This window comes from Schistocerca cancellata, chromosome 4 (assembly GCF_023864275.1).
Source record: "Schistocerca cancellata isolate TAMUIC-IGC-003103 chromosome 4, iqSchCanc2.1, whole genome shotgun sequence".
Lineage (NCBI taxonomy): Eukaryota > Metazoa > Arthropoda > Insecta > Orthoptera > Acrididae > Schistocerca > Schistocerca cancellata.
This window is the reverse complement of record NC_064629.1, coordinates 539,358,853-539,382,013: the sequence shown is the minus strand read 5'-3', so window position 1 is coordinate 539,382,013 and position 23,161 is coordinate 539,358,853. Positions and strand designations below refer to the sequence as shown.

General features: G+C 41.4%; 1 protein-coding gene across 1 annotated transcript in view; it reads right to left on the bottom strand.

Annotated features, from left to right (window-relative positions):
- The window catches only part of LOC126183377 (protein unc-79 homolog), an 852,060-nt gene that overhangs the window by 123,165 nt on the left and 705,734 nt on the right, over positions 1–23,161 (bottom strand). The window contains 1 exon segment of the mRNA XM_049925310.1: positions 7,613–7,723. Coding sequence (XP_049781267.1) covers positions 7,613–7,723 — 111 coding nt within the window.

Sequence of the window (23,161 nt, the reverse complement as noted above, 5' to 3'; positions counted from 1 at the left end):
TGATGGAGAAAAGAAACTGAGATGCTATTAAGGAACTAGCTTTCCATCAGCTATACGAGAGTAGGAAACCAACAACAATTACATTCACTAAACTTTCATACTGAGACTGCAAAAACCCACACATAAGAAAATGCTAATAGTGCTTTGTTTACTCTTAACATGACTGCAATAAATGAACATGCAAATCAAATTTTGCATTTAGATGTCCTGAATTCCCTCCCATCCTCACACTCTCTCTCCCTCTCCGTCCCTCCCTCTCTCTCTCCCTCTCCCTCCCCCCCCCCCCTCTCTCTCTCTCCCTATCTCTCCCTCTCTCTCTCACTCTCTCTCTCTCTCTCTCTCTCTCTCTCTCTCTCTCTCTCTCTCTCTCTCACACACACACATACAGATAATATACACATTCAAAATCATGCAAACACAGACCCAGTGCTAAACTGGCACTTCAACTCATTTGAGAGAAATAGTGATCTTGGCTGAGGTGGGTGCTGAGTAAATGGAACAGACACATGGTGAAAAGAGTTACATGGATTGGGAAAAGTACAGACAGTAGGTGCTGGAGTCAGAAAAGATGGTGCCAATGTAGAAAATATAGACACCTTGCAGCAGAAATGGCTTACACCTACACAGGAATGCAGTGGGCACTGTAGGGCTTACTAGAAGGAAAGGGAACATGGTGTTGGGTGAGATGGAGACTATGGAACAAGTGATAAAGACAAGTATAACTGAAAAGGTAAGTTTCTACTCACCATATAGTAGTAGAGATGCTGAGTCACAGATATGCGCAGCAAAAAGACTGTCACAATATAAGTTTTCAGCCATCAAGGCCTTTGATGAAAATAGACCACACACACACACACACACACACACACACACACACACACACACACACACACACACGTGCGTGCATGCGCCCTTGCACTCGAATGCAACTCACAAACACATGACTGCAGCCTCTGGCAACTGAAGCCACACTGACATGAGTTGGGAGAAGTACAGACAGTAGGTGCTGGAGTCAGAAAGGATGGTGCCAGTGTAAAAAACATAGACATCAATGCAGCAGAAGTGGTTTCAGTTACCAGAGGCTATGGTCATGAGTGTGTGAGTTGCATTTTCATGTATATGTGTGTGTGTGTGTGCGCGTCGATGGCCGAAACCTTGTATTGTGACAGTCTTTTTGGTGTGCCTATCTGTGACTCAGCATCTCTGCTATATGGTGAGTAGCAACTTTCCTTTTCATAATATTGTTACACTTCATTCTGGATTTTCCATTGTTTGAAAGTATAACAGAGCTAGGGTGAAGCAGATAAAGAACAGAAGGAGTATGAATCTCACAGAAGCAAGAAGATGCAATTGATAGGAATCAGAAAAGGAGCAGAGGCAGATATGGGAGAGTTAACAACAGAGGCTAGAGTCAAGAAGTTTGTGTGAGGAAAATATATATATTGCACAACTGTGAAAAGTTGATGTTGAGGAAGGATAAGGGTGGCAAATACAGACGGGACAAATTGTGAATCAGTTGTTGAAATCAAACACATTATGTTATAAACAATACTCTGCAACTGGGCAGTGTCCTTGGCCTTTGACTACTGTGTGGCACTTCTAATCCATTTTGTTGTACAGCTGGTTCATATTCATATCCATACAGGACACAACGCAGTGGTTACTGTGATTTTGATAGATTCCATGGGTGTTTTCAGAGATGGCATTGCCTGTGACAAAGCAGGAAATGTTAGTGATAGGATTCAAATAGAAGGTAATGGGTTGGTGTGTTGGATAGGCTTTGCACCTCTAATATGATCCATATGGTGGGGAATTGGAAGAAGTGAAAAATAGATAGACAAAGATACAGTGTAGATTGGCTGTATGGTGAAATACCAGGTACGGGGAGGGGAGAGTTGCATACTGGGAATTTCAGGGCATATGGAGAGATAATTGAAGCCCTGAAGGCTATAGTGTTCAGTTGTTCTATCCCTGGGTGCTAAAGGGTCCTAGATGAGTTAGTGTGGGTGGTTGCAGCCTGCACAGACTGAAAATAGATCTTATTAATTCCACAACAAAGAGACCTCCACCCTCAACAAAACAGCTTGCTACCCATGGATGCTCCATCTGCAGTGAAAAGTAACCCCCTAAGATAATGGTGTAAGTTTTAATGATGTCTTGGCAGATCACCTCCATGCTCTCCACCTTTCCCACAAACAGATGTATGCCTTAACTCCACATACATCCAACACTCTTAGTCTGCTGCTACGTTACTCTTGCTCCCAAGTCCCTGCAACATGTATTTTCCGTATGGAGAACCCAAGAGCAAGGCCTGTCTCACCTCCTTCTATTTCATCCCTGGTATATTGTCATTTTCTTTGTTACCAGAGCAAAGGCCACATGTGAAAGCAGACATGTCATCTAAAACTTTCATTGCAACCACTGCAGAGACATTGTGTATGTGTATTATCAAGAACCAACAAGCCACCTTGATGTGGCCTCTGGCAAACTCCTGACAAGAGAAAATTAAACCATCCAGTATAGGCAAAGATGCTCTAAATGATGTGGTTGACATTAATGGCTGCGTCACAACCTTTTCCAAATGGATACCCTCTGCCTCAATATTAGCCATCCTGATTCTTTTCTTTCCAAGCTAGCTCACTTGTACTTTCATGTCTTTGTCTCTTTCTCTTATTCTACTTCTTTTATTCCCTCTATGGGCTATTTTCTCACTGTTTCAGCTAATGGGACCCTCACCACCACTTAACTTCTTGTGAAGGTGCCAGCCACTCCATCTGAAGTCTCAGCCATATTGTGCTGTGGCACAGTCTTTCTTAATGTGGTCTTCTACTTTTCCTTCCCATTCCTACTTCACACCTCGTCCATGTCCACACTACCCACCCCTGCTATGATCACTTATCACCCCAGTCAGGATACAGTGCTGGACAAGAACATTGGATGTTCATAAATGAATTAAGTGGTTTGTTACTTTTGAAGAATGACTTAGTTCTGTCCAAAATTTTAAGTAGTTACTGTCTTCTCTACAGTCTTTTCTGCTGCTCAACATGTCTGATATTTGATGAATAGAAATTTATCATCATATGCATATTTATATGCCCTCCTCGTTTCTCATTGCTTTAGACTTCGTGAATTTTCATACTCAACAAGTAAAATAAGACAAAAATTATTAAGTTGAAATATTAAATGGCACCAGTCAGTAGTAAATAGTATTATGAATGTGAATCACTATATATATTTCACTGGAATGTACACTGAAGCACCAAAGAAACTGGTATAGGCATGCATATTCAAATACACCGATATGTAAGCAGGCAGAATACAGTGCTGGTGCAGATTGCAGTTATTAGATTGATTACTGTTGCTACAATGACAGGTTATCAAGATTCAAGTGAATTTGAATGTGGTGCTATAGTTAGCACACAAGCGATGGGACACAGCATCTCTGAAGTAGAGACGAAATGGGGATTTTCCCGTACGACCATTTCAAGAATGTACTGTGAATATCAGGAATTTGGTAAAACATTAAATCTATGACATTGCAGCAGCCAGAAAAGATCCTGCAAGAATGGGACCAACAATGACTGAAGAGAATTGATCACCATGACAGAAGTGCAACCCTTCCACAAATTTCTGCAGATTTTAGTGTGGGCCAGCAACAAGTGTCAGGTTGTGAACCATTCAACTAAACATCATTGACATGGGCTTTTGGAGCCAAAAGGCCATGCGTGTACCATTGATGACTGAATGACATGAAGCTTTATGCCTTCCCTGGGCCCATCAACATCGACATTGGACTGTTGATGACAGGAAACATGTTGCCTATTTGTAAAAGTCTTGTTTCGAATTGTATTCAGTGGATGTTTGGAGATAACTTCATAAATCCATGGGCCCTGCATATCAGCAGGGGACTGTTCAAGATGGTGGATGCTCAGTAATTGTGTGGGGCATGTGCAGTTGGAGTGATATGGAACCCCTGGTACATCTAGATATGACTCTGACATGTGACATGTACGTAAGCATACTGTCTGATCACCTGCATTCATTCATGTCCATTGTGCATTCCCATGATCTTGGGCAATTCCAGCAGGACAATGTGACACTCCACACATCCAGAAATGCTACAGAGTGGCTGCAGGAACATTATTCTGAGTTCAAACACTTCCACTGTCCACCAGACTCCCCAGCCATGAACATTGTTGAGCATATCTGGGATGCCTTGCAATGAGCTGTTCAGAAGAGCTTCCACCCCCTCATACTCTTATGGATTTATGGACAGCACTGCAGGATTCATAGTGTCAGTTCCCTCCAGCACTACTACTAGAAATCTACTCTGTAGGAATCAGCATGGGTTTCGAAAAAGACGGTCATGTGAAACCCAGCTCGCGCTATTCGTCCACGAGACTCAGAGGGCCATAGACACGGGTTCACAGGTAGATGCCGTGTTTCTTGACTTCCGCAAGGCATTCGATACAGTTCCCCACAGTCGTTTATTGAACAAAGTATGAGCATATGGACTATCAGACCAATTGTGTGATTGGATTGAGGAGTTCCTAGATAACAGGACGCAGCATGTTATTCTCAATGGAGAGAAGTCTTCCGAAGTAAGAGTAATTTCAGGTGTGCCGCAGGGGAGTGTCATAGGACCGTTGCTATTCACAATATACATAAATGACCTGGTGGATGACATCGGAAGTTCACTGAGGCTTTTTGCAGATGATGCTGTGGTGTATCGAGAGGTTGTAACAATGGAAAATTGTACTGAAATGCAGGAGGATCTGCAGCGAATTGACGCATGGTGCAGGGAATGGCAACTGAATCTCAATGTAGACAAGTGTAATGTGCTGCGAATACACAGAAACATAGATCCTTTATCATTTAGCTACAAAATAGCAGGTCAGCAACTGGAAGCAGTTAATACCATAAATTATCTGGGAGTACGCATTAGGAGTGATTTAAAATGGAATGATCATATAATGTTGATTGTCGGTAAAGCAGATGCCAGACTGAGATTCATTGGAAGAATCCTAAGGAAATGCAATCCGAAAACAAAGGAAGTAGGTTACAGTACGCTTGTTCACCCACTGCTTGAATACTGCTCAGCAGTGTGGGATCCGTACCAGATAGGGTTGATAGAAGAGATAGAGAAGATCCAACGGAGAGCAGCGCGCTTCGTTACAGGATCATTTAGTAATCGCGAAAGCGTTACGGAGATGATAGATAAACTCCAGTGGAAGACTCTGCAGGAGAGACGCTCAGTAGCTCGGTACGGGCTTTTGTCAAAGTTTCGAGAACATACCTTCACCGAAGAGTCAAGCAGTATATTGCTCCCTCCTATGTATATCTCGCGAAGAGACCATGAGGATAAAATCAGAGAGATTAGAGCCCACACAGAGGCATACCGACAATCCTTCTTTCCACGAACAATACGAGACTGGAATAGAAGGGAGAACCGATAGAGGTACTGAAGGTACCCTCCGCCACACACCGTCAGGTGGCTTGCGGAGTATAGATGTAGATGTACTTCAGACATTAGTCGAGTCTATGCCACATTGTGTTGTGGAACTTCTGCGTGCTTGCAGGAGCCCTACACAATATAAGGTAGGTGTACCAGTTTCTTTGGCTCTTCAGTGTATTTCAACAAATTATTGCAATTAGCAACATTTGAACCATAGTATGAGTTCCGCAAATAAGATGGAATATCAATAACTTGTCACTATAACAATAAAGGTTTTGTGAAAGTTTTGGGGGCAAATATTAGCTGTAATCAAACAAGTTTAATCATTTTTTTAATGTTAAACAATAATGTGGGCCACTATATTTCCAGCCATATGTAGTGGGGACTGGGGGAGTACCATCATACTAGGCAACACTGATAACACCATTTTCTCGGATGAGTAGTGCTCCCATCAGCAGGATACACTACTGTAATACAGTGGACGATACCAGAAGTAGGGTACAGAGGCAATGAGTTCTTGAAAATGACACTCTTAATGTGGTGCTAAAAATTAAATTCTATTGAATTTTGATGTTATTTCTGGTTTATACTAAAACTGAAGCAAGCATATCAAAATATTTTTAACTGTAATAACTATAATGTTGGTGGATACTATGTTGTGTTGTGCATCCTACAGCATGGGTTTCATAACTTTTTGAGCATTAGCAAAGTCATTAAAGTATATAGTGACACTCTGTTGTCTCTGTATAGTTTGCATCTTTACAAGACACTGTGCAAAATTATGTGAGCATCAGGTACCGGTGTAGGAGTTTCTTTTGATTTTGTCTTGCTGTTTTTTCTAGCATAATGAAAGCAGCTTGTAAACAAAACAAGGAAGTCTAGCAGATGAGTCATTTTGCAAATGTGTAAGCGAATGCTTACCTGGAATGCTAGAAATGAAGTGATCTGTTACGAGAAAAGGAAACTTGGATTTGACTTTCAGACGGACAAAAAGTCAAGAAGAAGAAGAGAACTGCAACTCCTGTGACAGTGACTGACAATTTTGTGCATTGATCGAAGTATGGACAAAAGCGAAGATGTAGGCTTTGCATTCAGGGGTGGTCAACTGGAAATTGTGGAATGGTTATGAACTCTGTAGAAATGAAATGAAATGAAATGTCATGTTACGAGGGCCTCCTGCCGGGCAGACCCTTGCCTGGTGCAAGTCTTTCGATTTGATGCCACTTCGGCAACTTGCTCATCAATGGGGATAAAATGATGATGATTAGGACAACACAACACCCAGTCCCTGAGCAGAGAAAATCTCCAACCCAGCCGGGAATTGAACCCGGGCCCTTAGGATTGACAGTCTGTCGCATTGACCACTCAGCTACCAGGGGCAGACTCTGTACAAAAAGGAATTGTTTCAAGATATTTCACATGAAAAAGTGCAAAATGCCACCATTTTTTTTAGCCACATTGACAACATTGTACCATTTATTTAGTTGCACCAATACGCTACTTGTGGGCATTGATACTTAGGATCAGTGTATTACATTTTGGAAAATGGCAAGTGAAAGAGTTCATATGACCACTTACATCTAATTTAAGAAACTTAATATTTTTTTCACAATATTTCTGTGTGTGCCAAATATATGATGAAGAAAAGGACCAGCAACAAGTGCAACAGAGTTCTAGGCTTACATAAAGCTGAAGTTCATTTATTTTTTTCCAACTTGGATGCCATTTCCAAAAAACGTGCTGTGTCTGTATTTTCATATACGTTAAGATCATAAAATGTGTTACTTTCTTAGAACAGGAATTTTGTTCTGTCTGTAGTCCATGGTATTCATACACACAGTTAGGGTGTTGAAATTACCCAGGTACTTGGGGCATTACCAACAGGTTGCAGATCTAAGAAAATGTTTATATGGCTCTGAAGGTGTTCATAATATCTTGATTTTTCTGGTATAGATATGTGTTCAACAATCCCAGGTCACTCAGGGTGCCACAAATTTGTTCATGGCACTGACAAATTCCAAAACAAAATGTGGTGTTATTTCCCTGCTCTTCCCTAATTTCTATGTACACATGGTGTACACATGCAAGATCTTATACTGCACACATAGAACATATAAAATGACAAGGATAAATAATATTATTATTAATATGACTTACCCTTGTAAATGCTCTGTTGCAAAGATAGCACAAGTCAAATAAGCTGTTATACTTGATGGCGTGATTCTGGATAGCAAAGCTCACTACTTTTGAGAAGGGATCAAGCAAACCCTGAAAATGTTAACAACATTAATTATATGAGATTCAGCAGTATTGAAAATCTATATCAATGTCATGAATAAAAGTTGTAATTGCGATGAAACACAGAATGATGACAAAGTAAGTAAAGGTAGTACCTGTATAATATGAATTGAGTAAAGAATTACTACAAATGTTTGCAACACAATATAAGTGGAAAATGTGCATCTATCATGTAATTTCCAACATCATTAGTAACTAATTTACAAAACCTACCTAGTTTACAATCCTCCTGTTATACTGTCCCTGTTTCATCTACTTCTGTGTATGTATGTTACTAATCACTCTCAGTGTAAGGCACACAAAAACATATTTTTCACTGTAGCATATAAGAAAGTATTTTTCCAGCCAAAACTGTAGATTGAGGATAAGTGGAAGAAGTGTGCTTGTGTCTTTGTATGAATTATAATTAACCATATATTATGCTAATGAAACATATAGTAGCAGTTTATGGTGGACTGAAAAATATCGTAAAACATGTCCCTGAACATTGGTACCTGAATTCTCTACATAAATATCTATGAGGAAATAAGCATATTTTGCAAGGGTGAAGAAAGAAAACGAATTATGTTCCCTCAACCTACCTTTCTTTGTACAGGCATGTTTTGTTAATATGATGTGACATGGAGTCTAAATATAAACCTAAGTAATATTCCAGTATCAGCTATACATATATTCTATATGACATCACACCCATAGAGAAACTGTTGTTTCTTCAATTTTTACTGATTAGCCATAGTCATTCACTTTCTTCAGACACAAGGGGAATGATCTGATTATCTTATTTCACATACCCGGTACACTGTTACTGCCCAGAATAACACAAGGTAGTTTGTTGTAAATCATTAATTCTGTTCACAAAGGTTATCACATTTGTTCAAACAAATCACAAAAAGATGTGATGGCTCTACATCAAGTTATTAATACAAGTATATGAATTTCCATACTGAAATTCAAATAAATAAAATAACAGTACAGTTAAGTTTGTCACAGTAGTGGGTAAGTTCTGGCAGGTTCCATAATTAAATAATATAGTCAAAGCAAGACCAATAACTAAGTCCCAACTATGTTATAGTATCAAAAAAATCATCAGTGATGCTTCTTAATCATCCACAAAAGTTAATTATGAATATAGCTGTTGCTCTTACTAAGTTTAAGTCTTTCAGTCACAAAAGTTTACAGGACTTGAAAGAAAAATGAAAATGTTAAAAGCCCCATATGCTCCTCAAAATTCTATGGTCCATAAAATTTCAAAGTTGATTACTGAAGCTGTGCAGCTGACTTTTCACTCAAAAACTAAGTTCAACACCTGTGAAAAGTGAGCAAAGACCCAGCATTATCTAACAAATACTTTAAAATCTTACCCAACATGAAATCCTAGGCACAAAAATGTCACCTATTTATAAATATGTCATGCTCACAACACTTACAGATTTAAGTTGAAAAATGGTCATCATTTAAATTAGATGAGTTTTCTTAATTCAGTATGTGGTTATCATTCATTTAGGATTAGTTGAGAGATAACGCACACTATTTATTAATAACTCATATATAACAATTATGGCAGCTGAACATGTTACATGCCAAAAAGCAGTCCAAAGAAGCAAAGTCACAAAGAGAGGGTGCTCTGCGCGAGAGACGCCACAGAGCACCCCCCCCCCCCCCTCCAACCCCACCCCACCCAGTAGTGTGGAGCATGGTGGAGGAAAGGCTCACTACACTAATTCATAATCTTGGTGCCAATGAGGCAGTTGTAGGTGGCAGACAGCATGGGAAGTGGGTGCAGCAGTGTTGGTGGTGCAGCAGTGCGTGGTTCCGATGGCTGCACAGGCAGAGACAAATCAGCCAAAGGCAGGACTGTTGTGTCAGGAGGTAGATCGTTGAGAGACCACGCCAGTTTCAGCTGATTAACAGATACAGTCTGTGGCCATCCGTGCAGGTGGATGATGAACGTGTTCGTACCGTGATGTAACACGAGTTGAGGACCCGAATAAGGCGGCTGCAGGGCTGCTCGCACAGTGCCATCCCGCAGCATATCAAAGTCACACTTAGCTAGGCCCTAGTGGATGAACACAGGTGGGGAGGTGTGGGGGCGAGAGTTGAGGGTGCGAAGGTGCATGATGTCCATGCGTGCCCACTCGACCTGGGTGGGGAGATCCTCGGATGTGGCTGATGATGAATCGGCTGATGGTGAATCCTTGATGAACTCAGTGGAAAGAAGGAAGGGTTCACCGTATAGAACCTTGGCAAGTGAGACATTAAAATCTTCTTTATGGACTGAGTGAATACCCAGCAGGACCCATGGGAGGGGTTTCCTACCATAGGCCTCCATGGCACATTAGAGTGGCCTTGAGTGTGCAGTGCCACGACTCGACCAGGCCATTCATCTGTGAGTGGTAAGCCGTGGTGTGAAATTTGGCTACACCACAGAGTTCACAGAGTCATACAAAGAGGGCGGACTCAAACTGGCATCTCTAGTCAGTCTTGAGAGACAGGGGGCAGCCGAAGCGAGCAACCCATGCTGAGGCGAAGGAACGGGCAACGATCTCAGCCATGATGTCGATAAGTGGGACCGCCTCGACCCAGCAGGTCACATCGTGAATAATCGATAAGGTATACCTGTAACCCTTGGAAGGGGGGAGGGGACCAATGATGTCAATACAAACATGCCAGAAACGCCCCTTTGGAATGTCAAACTTGCCCAATGGGGGTTGAGCATGCCTACTGACCTTGCTGTGCTGGCACGGAACACACGCATGGCTCCAAGTGTGACAATCGTGCTTCACACCAAGCCAGACGAAGCGCTCCATGACCAGCTGCATCACAGCTTGTGACCCACAGTGAGCAAAGCCGTGCAAGGCGTTAAAGACCATAAAAAGAAGGGCAGCGGAGACCAGGGGGTGAAGTGTGCCTGTAGAGGTGTCACAGAGGAAAGGGATTGCTGAACCAGGTAGTATATGGGGCCTGACAGAGAGCAATGAGCTCTTGTCTGAAATTATTGGCCATATATCATCGTCTTCAGCTTGTAGTTCCTCCAGGTTCTGCAGTATCATTAGGAGAAGGATGCAGGAAAGGTAGTCTGCCACAACATTCTCTGTGCCACAGATATAGCATGTGTTAGAAGAGTGCTGATAGATGTAGTTCATATGGCAGAAACGCCTTGGTGGAAGGTCCTTAACTGGATTATGAATAGTGTCCACAAGTGGCTTGTGATCTGTATAGATCACGAAGGCTCACTATGAAAGTGTTTAATCGCCTTGTACACAGCGAGGAGCTTACAGTCGAAAGCTGACCACTTGCACTAGCTCTTAGTCAGTTTCTTGGAAAAGAAGTGAAGGAGTGGAGCCAGCGGTGTGCTGTTGTAAAACAGTTCCCACAGCTGAGTCACTGGCATCAGTTGTGATCAAGACACAGGCCTCAGGGTCATGGTGGGTAAATGTGATGGCTCTGGCAAAGGGAGTTTTAAGGTTACCAAAAGCGTCGAGCACTGGTTTGGTCCACTTCACCCTCCGTTTTCCAGTGGTGTTTTTGCCAGAGAGAGGGCCATTTGGACGGAGGCAGCTTGAGGAATATGGCGGCAGTAAAAGTTTTCCATACCCAGAAAAAGACGGATCTGAGCATAATCCTAAGGGAGAGGAAGGTTTATGGTTTTGAGATGAGAACTCATCAGTCAGAGGCCATTGGCAGAGACAGAATGGCCGAGGAAGGTAACGGATGTGGAACACAGTTTATATTTATCATGATTGATCTTAACACCATTGTCTGTTAGCGCCAAATGGACCACATCGAGGTGAACTTGATACTCCTCAGCGGAGGAGGAAAAGATATGTATATTATCTAAGCAGAGGGAGCAAATGGAATCAATGAACCACTGCCATGTATGCACAGCATTTTTCAGTCCATAAGGCATGTAACAGTATCCAAATAGACTGAAAGGTGTGATGATGGGTGTCTTCAGAATGTCTGGTGAATATATAGGAACCTGATGATATGACTTGGAACAAACTAAAACGGAGAAAAAGGTAGAACCATGGAATAACTGCGTGAAATCTTGGATAGGTGGAATGAGGTAGTTATTGATAATGGTATGGGCCTTAAGGGACCTGTAGTCCCAGTACACGTGTAAGGTGCTGTCCTTTTTGGGAACAAGGTGAATAGGAGAAGACCAGTTGCTATTGGAGGGGCAGAGGGTGCCCGATGCCAACAGATCCTGAACGATCTCCATGGCACGCAGAAGTTTGGAAGTGTTAAGGGGCCTGGCCTTATAACGAACAGGAGGGCCATCTGTGGTGCAAATCCTATGACAAGTGCCATTACTGATGGCCGATATTCATGTAGGGGGGTCGGCAATAAGGATCAATGAGGTATCCACAGGCAACATTGGTTCACTGACCTTGATGAAGCGGGCGTTGCGGTGTAGGCAGGGCGTCGGCTGTATTTGGTGATGGAAGGCACGATGCAGGAGTGACGCGGCGTGAAGAATCAGGAGGGGCACATGCAGATGCAACTTGGAGACTTCTCCGCAGTGGTGCAAAGAAGACAGCATGCGGTGGAATGCTAAACACTGGAGCAGGTTGGTGGGAAGACGATGTAGAGGTGTGTGATGCGCCACTTCACTGCTGGGCAGGAGATGAGCGATGAATGGTGTGCTGTGTAAGTGACAATTTGGCAGAGGTAGAGGTGAGGCAGTTGTGTAAGGCATCATTCTGTGTGTGGAGTTCGTTGATCTGTAAGGCACGTACAACAGATCAGAGAGCCGTGTCGTTATGCGCTCAACCAAAGATGCACATGTGGAAAGCATAGCCAAGGGGGCGGAGAGTCAAGTGGTGCTGAACTCATGTGTGCACAGAACTGTAGAACCAGATGTGTGGCAAAATGTGGCGGCCTGCAGGTATGGTGAAAGTTCATAATGGTATAGGAAATCCAACTCGATCACAGGTTGTCAGGGCAGTGCAGAGCAGGAGGGGGTTTGCAGCTGACTGTGTTGGGGCCGGTAGCTGATCAGGTTGCTGCTCAGGTGAGGTTGGCAGTTGTCAGTAGCCTGCTGGCAGCACATCCTGTAGGCTGCTAGGTGGCAGCTCCTGACTGGCAGCTGAGGCGCCGAGGTGAGCGCGCTGGTCTCTGCCAACAGGGAGCAGAACCAGGGGCACAGGCATGCCAACTGAGAGTGATGGAGATGTTGTTTGTGACAGGTGGTGTCGCTGATGAATGATAACATAAGCCTGATCTGCCATGCATAATTGAAACTCAAGTGAGTCGGCGACGTGATACAGTAGATGAAATTGCAGATCTGAAGGCATTTTGACCATCCACAAAGTCCAATGGACTGTGTCAGGTAATGCTTGATTGTTGATTAGTGCATGTATGTGCTGCCAAAGTTGCAAAGGGGTGCAGTCGTATAGATGCTCCTCGTGAATAATGTAATGGATAGTCTCTGCTGGAGAGCAGGAAAGGCACTCAATAAGCAGCACTTTGGCCATTGAATATTTGTGCAAGAAGGTCAGTGAGAGAAGCAAGCTGCTGATGAGGTCCGTATGTGGGTGTAGGTGGCTCATCGGGCAGACAAAACGAAATGCCGTGGATGTCCAGTAGGTGGTCCACTGAAGTGAACCATGTTTTTCAATTGTCTTTTGCAAAGCAGGTATCTTAGAGGAACCTGCTGGGTAACACACGATCAGGCAGCACCGGTACACAGAGATCGGTGCAAGCAGAGCAGGATGCCTCCAAGGCCGGAAGTGTGGTAGCGGTGAACGGTGAATCGCCCAAAGACTGTGTGTCCAATCTCCAAGCCCGATGAAGAATGCGGCGTGGGTATAACAGCTGATGCCGTTGCAACAGCGGACAGGAGGCAGTTGCGGTGAAGCCACAGGGGGGCTCATACAGTAACCAGTGCAGGTGGAACAGCTGGCACCATTATGAAAGTGGGCGGAAGGCGGTCATGGTGCAACCATGGTACGGTGGTGATGGAAACCGACGTGGTTGACGTAAGCGGCATCTTCGAGCCGGCATGGGTGGGGGTGGGGGGGGGGGGGGTGGGGGGGGAAGGATGGTGTTCCTGCGACACTATGTATATTAGAATGTGCTTGCCCGTGCATGGTACAGAAATGTTCAATTCACAGTTCTGGAACTTTGTCGGCATGTCAAGCCATTCTGAAGGTAACGATGTACATGAAGGATAAACAACAATATCTTCAACTGGAAGGTCGTCAACGTTGTGATTAGGTGGCAGGCACAGTCCATGTTGTGGCTGTTGTTTTTCTGCCACATGAGCAGGCAGCCGTGTTGAATTGAGTAAGGTTAGGTGGCCTCTGGCGTGGCTGGACGTAAATAATTGTTCACTTTTAGCCCAATTCAAACTAGGTACACTTGTGCACTCGTGATCACAAGTGGTATAGTTAATGAGGCCCGTTGCACTTGCATCAGAAGACACTGGTAGATCTGTCGTGGTGGAAATAATGTGGGCTGGCACATGTAGTTCGTAAATGACGAAAACAAGCACAAAATAACTTGTGATGAGACGATGATGGTGTCGGGGACACCACTGTGGTTATCCCGTATGAGTAGTTGAGAGAGAACACACATTAAGTATTCAATACACGTTTATTAATAACTCATGTATAACAAATATGGCAGTTGAACATGTTATGTGCTGACAGTGAACACTAGAACAAAGCAGTCCAAAGAAGCAAAGTCACAAAGATAGGGCACTCTGCACCAGAGATGCTACAAGTACATAACAGATGGAGTGGCTCTCCTCACTGGTCACTTTCAAACATACTGATTACTATCACACAGGTTTTAATCATAACACCAATAAAAACCATAAAATAGTGCCACATTGTGCAATTGGTTTTAAACAAGAAATGAGAGAAAATCTTATTACACAAATAAATATTAGATATTAAATCAGAGAGTATTTTCCTGTAGTTTTACAATGTGTCACTTATTTCTATGTAGCTTGCACCAAATTCAAACTATGGTCAGTTTACTTACATGCCTGTTTCAGTAAAAATGTGTAATACTTAATTCAATGAGGATATAGCTTTATATACATATATGCTTATGATAAAACTTGTGGAGTGTCTTGATTTCTGGTTAATTTAATTGAATACTGTTGTTTTAATTAAAGTACCAGTACTCTAGATCCATTTAAGTTACAGTCATTCAGAGTTAGTAGATATTCATTGTACAGTTGAGCCATTGTACAACATATTGTTTGTGACTGCAGCACTTTTGGCTCACCAGCAGCATAATGTAAAGTATTCTTGTAATAATTACTTATAAAAATCAATCACTCTTAAAAACAAGAGTTTGTGTAGCAAGATTCAGAATTAGGTATCTTTATTGAAACTTCCTGGCAGATTAAAACTGTGTGCCCGACCGAGACTCGAACTCGGGACCTTTGCCTTTCGCGGGCAAGTGCTCTACCAAGAGCACTTGCCCATGAAAGGCAAAGGCCCCAAGTTTGAGTCTCAGTCAGGCACACAGTTTTAATCTGCCAGGAAGTTTCATATTAGTGCACACTCCGCTGCAGAGTGAAAATCTCATTCAGGTATCTTTATTTATTATGTAGTGCCTTACAACTGATTTAGTATTTTTCCATATAAATTATGAGTAATATTTCATCTCTAGAAGAAGATATATCCCTTGCTGGTTTAATCATTAACTTCCTTCCAGGAATTTCAAAGGCTGTTCATTACTGGATGCTCACTCTCTCCTCACTTCCTGTCCACAAAAAGCTGCACCAGGTTCTCATGGTCCCAAGCCAGGAGCCATCAAGGCTTGTAAACCCAGGATATCATGTTCCTTGAGAAAGGTACCTGTAGTTACAGATTGTTTTCTTACAACTGTTGTCTTCAACCAGCTTGTATTTGTAAGCTATGCCCATGTGAGTCTTAGTTCTAGTAAACTGAATAAAATATTATTCATATTGAAATGCCAATGTTAGTTTCATGACATTAAAACAAAAATAGTGGAGGGCATTTGAAAACCCATAAATATCGTCATGTTTCTCTAAATCAAGTTTCAATGGGTTTCACTGGATGTGCCCATTTCCAGAGTTTCAGTAATTTACCTTGTGGCAGGCAACTTGGTCAGTAGTGGAGCTGTCATGAGTCACATTTTTATTATTTCTCCTTGAAGTGTATCTGCTTCATGGGCTCCACCTTGTCATAGACTGTATATCGCAATAAACCTCATATGAGGAAGGAAAATATACTCTTAAATCACTGGACTACCACTTCAGAAGAGAGGTGTCAGATTCCTGTCTGGTCATCAAGATCTAGATTTTCAATGCTTTTACTAAATTACTACAAGTGAAAGCCAGAAAAGCTCCATTGATAAGGGCCACAGCCAGGTTCCTGCCCCATCGGATTCTGAGCTTTTGCTCCATGTAAAGTGATGTTTTACTTCTAGATTCTACTACTCTCTAATCTAGAGTGCACTTTGTATTATGTACACCACACACAATATAATATTTTAGTTCAAGTCATTATCAGGATCTGTCAAATAAAACAAAAGCAATAAAACATAAACAGCAGAGTGTACTATGGCTACTCTATATGAAGTTGCCCTCTGGTATCTCAGAGAGAGTAGACTCCTGCATAAGAAGATCCCAGTTAGCCATATCACAGTTGTCTGGTAACTGAACCCCTAAGAGAAATCAAATATTCATTCACATATTATGCAACAATGATTACTAAAACTACAGAGGGGAAATAGAGCAAGAAGAAAGAGTGATATTTTCAGAAAGTTAGATAAAAGGCATTCAGGTCAAATCTGAAACAACTCACAACAGTTATCTTTGATTAGGAACAGTCATATCATATCTCAAAGGACCTTTAGACAGGAACATATGAAGGAACTGAGACTCAATGCATACCTTGCAATGAATAGACATGTACTTAATAGAATATTTCATGATGTGAGTGACACTCTGTGGCATACATTTACTGTAAAGAAACAGTGACTACTGCATAATAGGTGTAAAACAAACCATAGAGCTATAGGTAAAGGAATACTGAATGAAATAAATTTGTCAGTCATTAGGGTAATGCAAGTAGTGTTCAAGGGCAAAATAGCAGAATCTTACTGAAAGATTTCTCACAAAACCCAGAAAAATGTTGGTTATACAGGGTGAGTCACCTAACATTACCGCTGGATATATTTTGTAAACCACGTCAAATACTGACGAATCAATTCCACAGACCAAACGTGAGGAGAGGGGCTAGTGTAATTGGTTAATACAAACCATACAAAAATGCACGGAAGTATGTTTTTAACACAAACCTATGTTTTTTTAAATGGAACCCCCATTAGTTTTGGTAGCACATCTGAACATATAAACAAATATGTAATCAGTGCCATTTGTTGCATTGTAAAATGTTGATTACATCTGGAGATATTGTAACCTAAAGTTGACGCTTGAGTACCACTCCTCCGCTGTTGGATCGTGTGTATAGGAGAGCACCAAATTATGTAGGGATCCAAAGGGAACGGTGACGGACCTTAGGTACAGAAGAGACTGGAACAGCACATTACATCCACATGCTAACACATTTTTATTGGTCTTTTTCACTGACGCACATGTACATTACCATGAGGGGTGAGGTACACATACACACGTGGTTTCCGTTTTCAATTATGGAGTGAAATAGAGTGTTTCCCGACATGTCAGGCCAATAGATGTTCAATGTGGTGATCATCATTTGCTGCACACAATTGCAATCTCTGGCGTAATGAATGTTGTACACACTGCAGTACATTTGGTGTAGTGTCGCCGCAGGCTGCCACAATACGTTGTTTCATATCCTCTGGGGTTGTAGGCGCATCACGGTACACATTCTCCTTTAACGTACCCCACAGAAAGAAGTCCAGTGGTGTAAGATCAGGAGAATGGGCTGGCCAATTTATGCGTCCTCCACGTCCTATGAAACGCCCGTCGAACATCCTGTCAAGGGTCATCCTAGTGTTAATTGTGGAATGTGCAGGTGCACCATCATGCTGATACCACATACGTCTACATGTTTCCAGTGGGACATTTTCGAGCAACGTTGGCAGATCATTCTGTAGAAATGCGATGTATGTTGCAGCTGTTTGGGCCCCTGCAATGAAGTGAGGACGAATGAGGTGGTCGCCAATGATTCCGCACCATACATTTACAGTCCACGGTCGCTGTCGCTCTACCTGTCTGAGCCAGCGTGGATTGTCCACGGACTAGTAATGCATGTTCCGTAGATTCACTGCCCCGTGGTTTGTGAAACCTGCTTCATCGGTAAACAGGTAGAACTGCAACGCATTCTCTGTTAATGCCCATTGACAGAATTGCACTCGATGATTAGAGTCATCACCATGTAGTTGCTGATATAGCGACACATGAAATGGGTGAAAGCGGTGATGATGCAGTATGCGCATGACACTACTTTGACTCAGTCCACCGGCTCTCGCAATGTCCCATGTATTCATGTGTGGGTTCATGGCAACAGCAGCTAACACACCAACTGCACCTGCTTCTCCTGTGACGGGCCTGTTACGGACCCGTTTGGGTGCTATGACCATACCTGTTGCATACAGTTGGTGGTAGATGTTTTGCAATGTGCGGCATGTTGGATGCTCTCTGTCCGGGTACTGTTCTGTGTACACCCTGCAGGCTTCAGCTGCATTTCGTCGACACCCGCCATAGATGAGTATCATCTCTGCCTTTTCAGAGTTCGAATACACCATGGTCACAGTTCCTACAACACTACACTATCACAGACTTCTGGTAACACGGTGTACTACAGTTGGTCTGCATGCAGAAACGAATGCAGAATAACAATAGCAGCAAGCGCTACATGCGGGCACTGCGACAGCTAGACCAAAACACAACAGTGCACTACAGCCACACTCGTAAACACGGTCGTCATCGTAAACATGTCCCTGCAGATGCTGCTCACTGACCGTGGCCCGTGTTTGTTACAACACGCAACTGAACATTGGAGGTTTCAAGCGTCAACTTTAGGTTACAATATCTCCGGATGTAATTAACGTTTTACAATGCAACAAATGGCACTGATTATGTATTTGTTTATATGTTCAGATGTGCTAACAAAACTAACGTGGTTCCATTTAAAAAAACGTAGGTTTGTATTAAAAAACATACTTCTGTGCATTTTTGTATGGTTTGTATTAAACAATTACACTAGCCCCTCTCCTCACATTCGGTCTGTGGAATTAGTTCATCAGTATTTGATGTGGTTTACGAAATATATCCAGTGGTAACGTTAGGTGACTCACCCTGTATATTAAGGCTGTCTGTGACACCAAAGTTAGCTTTCAGAAACCCTTAATGAGAAAATACTAGCACTTGGTGTATTCTGTGATTTGTCTAAAGTATTTTACTGTGTTGATCACCAGATTCTCTTCAAAAAGCAAAATTAGTAGGAATAAGGTATGTTGCAGGAAATTGGCTAGAGTCATATCTCCAAGACAGAAAACAAAAAGTTGTTTTGAATAGCTCAGATGAATAATGTGATGTTTCCTCACATTCTGGATGGAGTTCCGTTACATGCAGAGTGCCTAAGGGCTCAATTCTTGGGCCAATATTATTCATTTTTATAAATGATCTACCATCATGTACAAGCCTGCCGTGTAAATTTACATTATTTGCTGAAGATAACACAATTTTTATAAGCAGTAGAACGGATAGTAATTGTGAGGAATCCATTAATCACATACTCTCAGAGGTGGTTAATTGATCCAAGGTGAATAGCCTCTCATTAAATTCCAGTAAGACCAGCTTCATTCAGTTCTGTACAAAAACAGAAAAAGAGAGAGAGATAAGTGTGACATGTGGTTATCAGCCAATAGAAAGAATGGAAACAATAAAATTTCTTGGAGTGCACATTGACAAGAAAATGAACTGGTCTTCGCATATAACAGATCCCTGTAAGAAGCTTAGCTTGCTACGTATGCTTTACAGGTTGTCACTACATGTGTTGAACCTAACACTGCAAAAGTGGCATACTATGGCTATTTTCAATCACTCTTTGGATACAGCATTATTTTTTGGGGCAACCAGCCATTAGCAAGGAAATTGTTCATTGTTCAGAAGTGAGCTTTAAGAGTTATATGTGGATTGCGCCCAAGAGACTCATGTAGAAATAGCTTTCCAAAACTTAAAATATACACAACTACATGCCAATATATTTTTTTCTCTCATGTGTTTTGTCTGTAAAAATATAGAGATATTCCAACAAAACAGTAATTATCATTAGCATAACACATGGAGGAAGAATGACATACACAGCAAGGATTGAAATTTGAGCTTGGCGCAAAAGGGTGTCCACTAGACTGGAACAAAACTCTTCAATGCTCTTCCTCCTGAAATAAAGATGGAGGTTCATAACAAGAGTAAGTTTAAGAAAGCATTAAAATATTTCTGCTAGAAAAAGCTTTTTACAGTCTACATGAATTTTTAAATAAATAAATTGTAAAATTTTAATATTATATAATGCAAGTTGACATAATGCCACTAAGAATGTTATTTAACTTGAGCTCTGTATCCGTTTGTGCTCTGTATCTGTTTTTCTGTAGTGCTTTAATGATTCTAAGAAAATATGTATCATCTTTTTTTCTGTATTGCTGCTCAATGAATTTAGTGTATAAATTTTTATATAATTATGTACTCAAATGTCTGTATATACTATAAGATTATGATATTGTATTTGTAAAAAACTGACTCATTCCATATCCTTGTGAATCTAACGCAGTTGGACCCATGGAACAGGGAATAAAATCAGTCAATCAATCAGTCAGTCAGATAGTCATGGATGGCACAAAAATTGAAATTGAAGGAAGAAAAGAAAAAGCGGATATACCTAACTCTGTTTTCAAATTTACGTTTGCTTAATTTCAGCACCACTGCAAAGATGATGGATATAGATATTGATGTCAGTGGTGATGAGAAAGAACTAAAATGTGTAAAATTAAACAAGTCTCTGAGGCCTGATGGAACTCCTGTTATGTACAGCTATAGCACCTGACAATAATATATGGCATATACTTAAAACAAAACACTGTGCGCAGTGATTGGAAAATGCACAGGCGCACTAGTCTACAAGAAGGTTAATGCAAGTACTCTACAGAAGTATCATCCAGTCTCACTGACATCCATTTTTTGTAATATCTTGATAGATATTCTGAGTTCAAACATAATGAGGTATCTCAAACAGAATAACCTCCTCTATGTTAACCAGCATGGATGATACAACACCCAACTTGCACTTTTCTCACATTACATTTTAAAATACATGGATCGAGGTGATTGAGTATTTCTTGATTTCCAAAAATTATTTGACTTGGTACCACACCAAAGTTTATTAACAAAAGTATGATTATATGGGATATCAGACAAAACTTGTGACTGGATTGAGGATTTATTGATAAGGAGAAGATACTATATTATCCAGCATGGAGAGTCATTGACAGAAGTAGATGTAACTTCAGGTGTGCCCCCGGGAAGTACATTGGAACCCCTGATGTTAACATTGTATATTAATGACCTGGCAGACAATGTTAATAGTACTTTAGGCTTTTTGCACATTCTGGAGTTATCTATCATAAACTACTATCTGCAAAATGATGCACAAATACCCAGTCAGATCTAGATAATATTACAAAGTTGTGTAAAGACTTGCAGCTTGGGTTCAATGGTCTGAAATGTAAAATAATGCACTTGCAAAATGCAAAAATATAGTATCCCATAACTACATTATCAGTGGGTCACAACTGAAATCAGCTAACACATAAAAATACCTGGATGCAACAACTTATAGGACTGTGACATAGAATAACCACATTGTATCAGATATAAGTAAGGCAGGAGTTAGTCTTAGATTCATTTGTGGGATACTGGGAAGATGATATTCACTTACAAAGAAAACTGCTTGCAAAACACTTATGCATCCCATCTTAGAATTTTGTTCAAGTTTGTAGGGCCTATAGCAGACAGGACTAACAGATGATACTGAATGTATTCAAAGAAGGCAGCACAAATGAACACAGGTTATTTTGACTCATGCGAGAGCATACGGAAATCATGAACACCTAAATTGGTAGGCTCTTGAAGACACATGACAGTTATATAAGAAAATACTGCTTAGAAAGTTACAAGAACCTGTATGTAGTGAAAAACCTAACAATGTTTCTCTGTCTCCTATATAGTGCTACCATACGGACTATGAAGACGATATTAGACTAACTGCAAGATGCATTAAGAGATTAGCCCGCATCTCGTGGTCGTGCGGTAGCGTTCTCGCTTCCCACGCCCGGGTTCCCGGGTTCGATTCCCGGCGGGGTCAGAGATTTTCTCTGCCTCGTGATGGCTGGGTGTTGTGTGCTGTCATTAGGTTAGTTAGGTTTAAGTAGTTCTACGTTCTAGGGGACTGATGACCATAGATGTTAAGTCCCATAGTGCTCAGAGCCATTAAGAGATTAAAGCATCATGCTTGCTGTCTCCATATGTGACTGGAATAACAATAAACATGTCATATAATGTTAAGTACTTTCTGCCATGATCCTCTGTTTTGAAGAGTATGTGTATAGATGTAGACGTAGATTTTACAATGGTATTAGATGTACAAGGTGACACAGAACAATCGGAATATTTGAAATGAGTAGTGGCAGCCATGGGCAGGTGGCAGCACTGTGGGTTCATGACAGTTAGCGAGTAAACAGTCTGCCATTTCAGTAATCGTGGCTCAGTGGAATGGACAACAGTGTGTGTTAGCTATAAAAATGTTTTATAAAAGCAACAGTTTGGTAGCAACACAGAGGCAGTCTCAGCGTTTTTATAATTTAGCATGTCATGATGCCGATACATCAGAACACACAATAAAATGTTGGATTAATAACTTTGAAGAGACTGGATCTGCCCTGAAGAAGAAACCAACAGGATGACAAGAAGTGTATGTTCTCCAGGGAACATTGATGTACACGAATCTGTCTTATGGAGTCCACAGTGTTCAATTCATAAGCAAACAGCAGTGGTTGGAATGTCCTGGGAGAGTGTCACAGAATTCTTTATCTTGATTTAAAATTTCATCCTTAAAAACTACAGATGGTGCAACAATTGGAGGACAACGATTAATGGTTATGATTAGGATTCTATCAACAAATGGTAACAAAAATAAACAATGACAATGAATTTCTAAGCAAGTTGTGGATGTCAGATGTTTATCTCACAGGTTATTTGAATAAACAGAGCTACCGTTACTGGGCAAACACAAATTCTACTGATGTTCCTGAGCACGCTAGTAAAGTGATAGTATGGTCTGGTGTTTCATCACATGAGATTATTGGACTGAATTTTTTTACGAATGGACAGTGAAACACAATAACTGTCAATGTCAACCGTTACATGGAGATGTCACG